General features: G+C 36.7%; 1 protein-coding gene across 1 annotated transcript in view; it reads right to left on the bottom strand.

Moving 5' to 3' along the window:
- Positions 1–4,072: 4,072 nt before the first annotated feature.
- LOC106873708 (TGF-beta-activated kinase 1 and MAP3K7-binding protein 1) overlaps positions 4,073–9,498 on the bottom strand; it is a 30,898-nt gene continuing 25,472 nt past the window's right edge. Inside the window, exons 6-7 of the mRNA XM_014921181.3 lie at positions 6,411–6,636; positions 4,073–5,659 (exon numbers count right to left, since the gene is read on the bottom strand). Coding sequence (XP_014776667.1) covers positions 4,777–5,659; positions 6,411–6,636 — 1,109 coding nt within the window. The 3' untranslated portion in view covers positions 4,073–4,776. The remainder of the gene's footprint in view (positions 5,660–6,410; positions 6,637–9,498) is intronic.

The raw sequence follows: 9,498 nt of genomic DNA, 5'->3' as shown, positions 1-9,498 counted from the left end.
ACTTCTTTAACTTTCTAAAAAGACATCTCAACGCTTCTAAAAGCAAACTTCGTTTGTTTATTTACATTTGTCGTAATTGTTTAAAGATTTTTTTTTCACCGATATTGTTGTGGAGTCAGCCCTGTTTGAATACATCAATGATTAGTTATGACCATCGGTTTTTTTTATTCAGTCATGGTGTATCTTTGACTACATTATCCAGAGTTCTTCCTTGTGATGGTAAGGAGATCTGCCTGTCGTTTCTAGCAGCTCAAGCAACCACAAAGACTCCCTCTCGTTTCCTTTGTTATTATTGTTATGGTAGTTGTGCGTGTTTTTGTGGTATAAGCAATTGGGTTGAATTCCTTTGGGATGAAGTATAGAAATCAACAACTTCTTTGTTGTCCTCTCTTGCAGTCACTACCAAACAGAAAAACAAACTTGTACATTGTGACCCTAGCACATCTCCTACCCATACACATGAGATGACATGAACCAGAGACCATGGAAAGGAAGATTTCTTCACTTTGCCATCAATCTTTCAAGAAGGCAGAATGGAAAATAATAGGACATTTTATTTATAATTTTTACTTATCAAGGAGTGATAATATTTTTCATGCCAGAACATTTGGAGTTAGAGTGCAGTTGACCTTAATTTTATTGATAGCCAACCAGCAATTTTATTAATGTTTGAAGGATGGAAAAACAATTGACCCTGGCAAGATTTTGAACTCAAAAATGTTATTAATTAGTGCAAGATATCTTGACCAATTCTGTTATGTAATAATTTTCTAATTTTGACATAAGGCTAGCAATTGTTTTTAGGTGTGTATGATGGTGGGGATTGATATTGACTCTAATACTACCCTAGTGCTTGACTGGTACTTTATTTCATTGATTTCAGAGGGAATGACAGGCAAAAACTGACTGTGACAGGATTTGAACTCAGAATGCAGTGAACCAGAACAAATACTGCAAGGTATTTTTTCTTATATTCTAGTAAGTTTGCCAATCCACCACTCTATTCTCTCATCTATTAAATGATAAAATTTATTAACTAATTTAACATTGTCCAAACCTTTACTATTTCTACCAGTTTGTGACATAGTTGATTGAGTTAACCCAATACTTGAAAGCTACTGTATTTTATCAACCCTGGAAGTCTACCTCAGTGGAATTTGAACTGAAAACATATTACCCTTTTAAAAATAATAATAACTGTTTCTGATTTAAGTACAAGACTAACAATTTTGAGATGTGTGTGCGGGATTGTTATCATTCTCAGTAATTGACAATTTTTATCAAATTTGCTAGAATGAAAGACAAAGACGATCTCAGGCATTTAATCCCATTTTGAGTGTCATCTATCATCTACTTAGGTGGATCAACTCCTGTCTGAGTGAAATTAGGTAGACAGAATCTACGTGGATGCCTGTCATATATAACATGTAATACATGTAAGGGGTGAGATCTACAACCGAATTATCTCCCCTTAAAATGGTGCAAAGTGTCCATCAACATATCCCAGGAGTGATACGAATATTGAAGTATGAGGTTAGTTTATTCACTTGTCTAACCTGCACCAGAATGAAAAAAAAGTGGATGTAGAAATGATTGTCATTATCCATTTCAGATAAATTGAGAAAAAAAAATTTTTTTATGGTCATATCCTGATTCATAGAAAAGATACATCATAAAATGGTTGGTATCAGAAGGGCCATCCAGCTGTAAAACATTGCCTTAATAATGTCCCCTTCAGCCCATGCCAGCATGGAGAAAGCAGATGTGAAAACGGTTACTATGACAATATAATTCACATACTGTTTATGTGGTAATATTTGTTGTACTGCATATAAACAACAGCTAGTGAACAAGCAGAACACTAGATCTGTGTGAGCAAAAGTGTTCTGGGATACATAACCACAGCTGGTGGATGGCAGAAACAGAAGAGCACTGGACAGAATGGTTGCAGTGTTCTGACTGCTTGTTTCTTTTCCTTTTCTGAGTTCAAATTTCTAGTTGGTCTTTCATCCTTTGGGGGCACAGGGGCCAGAGGAGGCTGGCAATGGCCACGATTGGTTGGTGCTTTTTATGTGCCACCGGCACAGAAGCCTGTCAAGGCAGTGCTGGTATCAGCCATGTTCGGATGGTGCTTTTTATGTGCCACTAGCACGGGTATCACAACTACAATTTCCATTTCATTTTGATGTTGATGTACTTGACTCAATAGGCCTCCTCAAGCACAGCAGGTTGCCCTATGATCCAAGATACTTTTCAATGGGCTGGGGCTGGTTATGTGAAATTGGTGTAGGATACAGCTGTGAACTCACTTTATTTGCCAGGTCTTTGCAGTCACAGCATATCTCCAGAGGTCTCAGTCTTTCGTCATTGCATTTGTGAGGCCCAACATTCGAAGGTCATGCTTGACCACCTCATCCCATGTCTACTCCAGATTCCTTCAGCTGTTTGGGAGTGGCACTTCTTCACACATCTCTCCTCATCCATCCATAGTACATGACCATACCAGCACAAACGTCTCTCTTGCATGCCACATCCTATGCTTCTTAAGTCCAACATTTCTCTCAGTGCGCTTACACTCTGTCGTGTGTGCACACTGACATTACACATCCAGCGGATCATGCTAGCTTCATTTCTTTTGAGCCTACACATGTCCTCCAGTCACGGCCCATGTTTCACTGCTGTGTAGCATGGCTGTCCACACATATGCATCGTACAATCTACCTTTCACTCTGAGCGAGAGGCCCTTTGTCATCAGTAGGGGTAGAAGCTTTCTAAACTTTGCCCAGGTTATTCTTATTCTAGTGGTAACACTCTGAGCATCCACCCCCAGTACTAACTTGGTCACCTAGGTAGCGAAAGCTATCAACTACTTTTAGTTTCTTCCCCTGGAGTGTGATGGAATGTTTTCTGTGCATCTGTGGTGTTTATTGCCCCTGTGCATCTGTCACACACGAACGCTATCTTCTTGGTTAATCTTCTTTTGATGTTGTTGCACTTCTTATGTGTCCATAGCTTGTGGCCTTGTACCAATGGGCAAAATCTTTAATTCTGAGTTTAAACCTGGTGGTGTTGATTTTGTACTTCACTTTTCCCAGGTCAACAAAAAAAAAAAAAAAAGTTGTAGCCAACTCTTCTTCCTAGTAAAAGTGTGGTTTTGTGTCAACATATAAAATCACTATTTTAGCTGTCACTTCCTTTATGTTCCAAATCAAACTCGGTCTTCAACTTCACTTTTCCTTCTTTCAATGATGATAAAGTAAGTTATTTACTAAGTACTGGAATCAAAATTTGTGGCTATGTGCAAAAGCTGGAAATCAATAACAGGAGAGTAAGTTTTCTCAATTATTTAACCATTTATGTAATCTTTCAACATTCTGTGAGATCATATTAGCTGCTTCTTTATTCTTTTACTGTTTTCAGTTGGTAAAGTCACCACTATTAATCAAAGGTGGTTTTATTTATTTTCTTAGAATTAGACTTACAATGTTTGCAACTGCATAGCATCCCTTACAGATGAATGGAATACTGAAGTAGGGCATATTTGCACCTTTTTTAGTAGAGGAGGATCATATTTTTTTTTCAGCTGATGTATTTTCTCATATTGAGGCAACTGTAGTTTTAGACATATTACAAGGTCTAGAAATCAAATGTTGGAAGACCTAATGCTGTAAAGTTTAACACACTGTTGTTTAATATGTATAGTTATTGTGTACTGGTATTGTTGAATGAGACTAGATATTCCTATCAACTCAATCATCTGAGTGTTCAAGATAAATGAAGGTAAACAAAATTGACAAGTATTCTATGTCCAAAACAAAATTTCTCATATTTAACAAGATGAACCCCAACCCTAATGAAATATCTATGGAATTTCCAAGAGAAAATAAGCTTTAGTAATTTCCTGTTTTATTCAGAAACACAGAACTTAGTATGTTAATTAATAACACATTTTACCCTCCTGAGAATGGTGGTTTGGTAGAAACAATGGTGCCAGACAAAATGTCTTGCAGTATAGGCACATTCTTTATAATGTTATCAATTGAGAGAGAGAGAGAGAGATAAATAACATTGATTAATTGTAGAAAATATTTTAATATTTCATACAAAATAAAACTTAAAAAAAAAAGAGAAATAGTATAAGGTTTTGCAATTATTAACCTTTTAAAAGATCATGTGCTGACTACTATATCTATTTTCAATAGTAGTAAGAACCAAGGTCTCAAATACATTTACAAGTAGAAGCAGCCAATTACAAGTTTTTTTCTTTTTTTATTTGTGATTTTTTTTCGTTGATGGATGCAACATATTTCTTTTTTTTTTTTTTAAATCTTTTTTTGTTTTCAATTAATTTTCTGTTACTCCAGTTCATTTCTTATTGACTAATAATTACATCAACAAAAATAACCCTGATTCAGCAATTTGGACTGTACAAAGTGGAGGTTTGAAAACAAAGCAAGTTTAAAGAAGGAAAGAGAAAGAATAATTTTATTTTACCTTTCTGGCTTAGCTTGATTTCTGCAAGACACTAGTTTTTATTTCTACACCCTGCCCACTGGAAAAGTGCAGTGAAAGTTAAGAGAAATGTAGTAAAATACCAATAGCAAGTTAATCGACCAGCAATTGATGTGTATTTACAATTACATAATTCCATTTGCTATTAAATAATGAGCTTATGTGCAAAACTAGAGAAAAATAGAATTAGAAGTAAAAAAAGAAAGAGAAAGGGTTAGTTCTGATTCTTTTAACTTTAAGATCACAGTAAGATTTCAATCATAGTTAAGAAGACAAGTAAAGCTCCTGTTTTTCTTTGTCAGACATTGCTAAAAGTTTTTGGTTGAACTCTGTAAAGTCCACATAAGATTCTACCTTACCATCATTGTCCAAATGCAGTCTTGGAGTGGAATGAGTAGGGATGTGGATTGAGTCACCACTGCTCTGCGTTGAATTTGTATTAGTACCAGTTGCAGTACTTGTCTGAGAATTTATTGTTTGTTGTGTTGAGGAAGGGCTATTCATGGTGGTTTGTGTCGACGACCGACTACTATCACTTTCGTTTGTATTAATGGGAGACATATGAGGCACGTGATGGATCGCAATAATGGAAGGGGTGCTACTAGTGGGGCCAACACTGCTTATTAAGGGCATAATGTGTGATAGCTGAGTCGGGCTTGGACTGACCAACTGAACAGGGAGTGGTGATGTAGAGTCTGAAATAGAGCTACCACTTGATAACTGAGAGTACATACGTTGAATGACAGAATTGGTTGCATGATGTGGATAGAAGTGATGTTGAATTGATACACGAGGTCCAGTTGGGCTGCTGCCTCCAATGGGATAGCTGAAGCTGCGAACAAGGAGTGAAATATCTTCCCGCGTATGTACATGGAGGTGCCACTCTGGTTTGTTGTGAGCATCTTGGTGATAACTTACAACTCGATTTACTACTGCTTGAGCAACACACTTCAATGAGGTTTGATGCGAAAATTCTTGTGCTACTAGTGAAGCAATATAGCAGTTGGCTGGCTCAGTAATTGTAGGGATGTCCTCTACGGCTTTGTATAGGCCATGTGACATAATTAATAGGAAAGCAGGTGAGCTATCAATTGTAAAACTATCACACAGGTAAGGTTCTGCGATTACAGGTTCAGATGTTGCAGATCTGGAAAGAAAGAAAAATATAACATAGAAACAAGGTTTCAAGTAGTGTCAGAATAAAAAGAAAAATGCAATTAAATTAAAAACAAGTTTTTAAACCTAATATTAAACCTTATAACATACCAATGTGCTAATATCATTTACATTAAAAACTTGACAGTTAATTCAAAACATTTTTAGCAGGAATCAAGTAGTGATACCAGGAGCTAATGTGAATTCACAGCCTATGAACTAGTAATCCAATATCATATCCACTTGGCCATTTCATTTTTGTAGAGAATAAAAGATGGAGAAATGATTGCCCCTGGTTAGTAAACAGTATGGTTTCAAAAACTGATATCAAGAACTCCAATTCAAAAGACATCAGACACTAATGTGAGTAGGGAGCCTATGTACTATTGACTGGCTAAAAATAGTAACCACCTCTAAAACAAAGAGATATATTGAACTCCAACCCAGAAAACACCTGCTACCAATGTGAAGATATAGCCTATGCACACTTTGTATACCTGCTAGAAATAGCAGTCACTTCTGTTAAAGAAAAAAGAAAGAGGACAGTGGTAAATGTAGACCCAGAAACTACTAAAAAGCTACGCTGGTCATGAATGAGATTTTTTTTTATCATATGTCTGCTCACTCAGAGCTGATCGAAGATAAACAATAAAAAAAGGTTAGTAGTCAGTTTTTCATGCAATCTAAATTAGCTTATTGATTTAATAATTATAATGAAATAGAATCAAAATATATATCCCTACCTGAGATTCTCAATATCTTTGTAGCCAGCTTTTACGCTGTAATCACCAATACAACGAGTGTTTTCAGACTTCCCTAATTTGCGAACGATCTTCAATTTTTCAACATCTAAACCTAAATGCAGAAGGCGTCTAAGCTCGTCATCATTGGAGACAGTGTGGTCAACAGATAACTGGTTGACGTGAAGTGTTCCATTTTCTGACTTACAAAATAAAGCGCGGGTATTTCCTATAAAAAAAAAAAAAATGAAAGAAAACCCGATAAGAAATAGATTATATATTTCAATTTATAATATTTTTTTAAATGACACAAATATCCTAAATTTTAGCGTTCTAAAGCTGACTTAGCTATATAACCCACACTACAACAGACCGGTCTTATTGCTGAGCTTGATGAGACCTGTCTATCATGACAAAAGTGAGATCCTAAAAGCATTAAGTATATGTCTACACACTCATCAGGCCCTGTCTGTCAAATTTCCCCACTGCTCATCTTCTTAACACCCATCCCTCCATCACACTGCTGACAATGACACTTTTCAGCTGCAGTAATCATGACAGCAAAATCTTCACACATTTCTTCTCCTTTGTACTACTAGTCACCTCCCTCTCTCCCCTGAACTACTTCCTTTAGCATCCATTCCTCATTCTCAATATGATCCCTTCCCATTTTATTTTCATCTGAGCACTCCTTTCTGTATCTCCAGATATCTCACTCTCTCATATCAGCTAACACACTCAGTACCTCTTGCATCCATAACTGCAGTTGATGCACCTCATGTTCCCCCACTCACTACAGGCACCACTATGTACCTTTGACCTCCATCCCTATCCCTGTACATATCTCTACAACTTTATATCACTGCTCCCCACTCTTCTTGAGCAGCCATTTATCACCCCGCTCCTTAAGCTAACTTTCACCTTCTCTTTCAAACTGATATTTATTGTCAACCGTACTTTTACTCTTGTACAAAATTCATTACACTAACCCCAACTTGCATCTCTAACCACCTGTCACTCTCCTCTCACTCCTATGACATTATCCACCCACCCCTCCTGATTCTCAATTTGTATAATCTTTTATATTCACTTTCTTGTACCTTGAGAGTATGCTAAACACCTCATCATAAACATGATCATCTTTCCATCTACTCTCACCCATATATAATGTGAGATAACTGTGCATGTTTTGTATGGCCAGACACCAGTACCTGTACTTCTTCCATACTTTAGCCTCTCAACATCAGCATCATCATTTAACATCTGTTTTCCATGCTGGCATGGGTTGGATGGCTAAACAGGATGCACTAGGTCCCATAGTCTGTTTCGGCATGGTTTCTATAGCTCTTCCTAATGCCAACCACTCTACAGAGTGTACTGGGTGCTTTTGTATGTGACACTATCACCAGTGCTTTTTAACTGGAACCAGCACACCCAGCAAAAAGCCATCTTCCATTCTAATACAACCCAACTCAGTTGGGAGGATTTTTCATTTATTTCTTTCTTTCTTGCAAGTTACTTGGTGACCTCACTGGTGCTGGTACCACAGAAAGGCACCCAGTACACTCTCTAAAAGTTGTTGGTGTTAGGGAGAGCATTCAACTGTTGAAACTATTCCAAAGCAGACATCATTGCCCGACAGTCCTCTTGCTCATCGGATCCTAATAAATCATCTGACTCATATCAATATGGGAGACAGTCATGAAATGATGATTATGAAATGTAGTCAAATTTTATCTCTATAAGAAGAGAAATCTACTATAATAATACTCTTTTGTTTTCCTCCGCTACAACATATGAATGAGAAAGGAAAGGGTGATGGCAAACTTGGTAGTAGGATGATGGAAATACTACAGTGAAAAAAAGAAATCAAACAGCATTTAATTCTGTGTGAGTACATGTGTGTTTATGTAAAAGGAGGTATGTGAATGTTTGTGTGTGTGTGTGTGTACAATGGAAGTGGGATGGTGAACATTCAATACTGAAAAGAAAAATCAAACAGCATTTCAACTCTGTATGAGTATATGTTTGTACATGTATAAGGGAAGTATGTGAATGTTAGTATATGTGATTATTATGTACCTTATTTATATATATATATATATATATATATAACACTACAATTAGCTGTCATTTTTGATAGCACGGGTCCAGCTAGTAATATTTACATTCATGGTATTCCATAGGAGAAAACCCCAGACTTTTTCCATCTCTGAGGAGACAAAATGTATATTTGCTTATTTTTAGAGCTTAATATTTGAAGGACCAAAACCAAACTACAATAAAACATAGGTGATAATATGGAGGTGAATTGAAATCATTTATTCCTACTTGAATATCAGGCTTTTAGTTTGGAGATATATTGAAACAAGGTACCAAATATGAGAACACACTTTTTTTTAAATAAGAAACACTAATCATACCAGTTCCGCAAACAAATGGAGCTTGGACAGCTCTCCAATAGCCAGTTTGTCTAACTGCCCAACCTATGCCAGCATGGAAAACAGATGTTGAATAATGATAATGTTCTTCTGAACTGTTTGTTTGTACACCTGAACCAAATCTAACTCCACTGGAGGGAGCCTCAATGTAGTCACTTGCTGGATATATATATAAAGGCCAATCCCTTTCAAATCATACATCTTTGGAAAAAATGAAAACATTTCATAATGTGGTGCTGTGTAACAGACATTGTTGGTATGATTTTTTGTCAGAGGTCTGCTCAATTGAGACTGACCCGGGGCTAAGCAACAACAACCACTACATTAGTTTCATCATACTTAGTGTACCCTATAAGATAGGCCACTGCTCAATCGGGTATGACCTAAAGTGAAACATCAACAACTCCCCACTCTTGTACCTTCCTTTCATCACCCCAATTGTCTCCTACATGTTAGACTTGACACTTAATTGTCCAATTCTCTCTCCTTAGCAACTAACTTTTATAAATTCTAACTGAGCAGTAATCTCAACTTTACCTACATGTCCTTATATCCTAGTCAACAAAAGCCTACTAGGGATGAGATTACTGTCCGTCATTTGTGTGTGTGTGTGTGTGTGTGTGTGTGTGTGTGTGTGTGTGTGTGCATGA

This window comes from Octopus bimaculoides, chromosome 3 (assembly GCF_046866305.1).
Source record: "Octopus bimaculoides isolate indiv1 chromosome 3, ASM4686630v1, whole genome shotgun sequence".
In the NCBI taxonomy this organism is placed as follows: Eukaryota; Metazoa; Mollusca; class Cephalopoda; order Octopoda; family Octopodidae; genus Octopus; species Octopus bimaculoides.
Note: the sequence above shows the minus strand (reverse complement) of the source record. Positions and strands in the feature narration are given on the sequence as shown.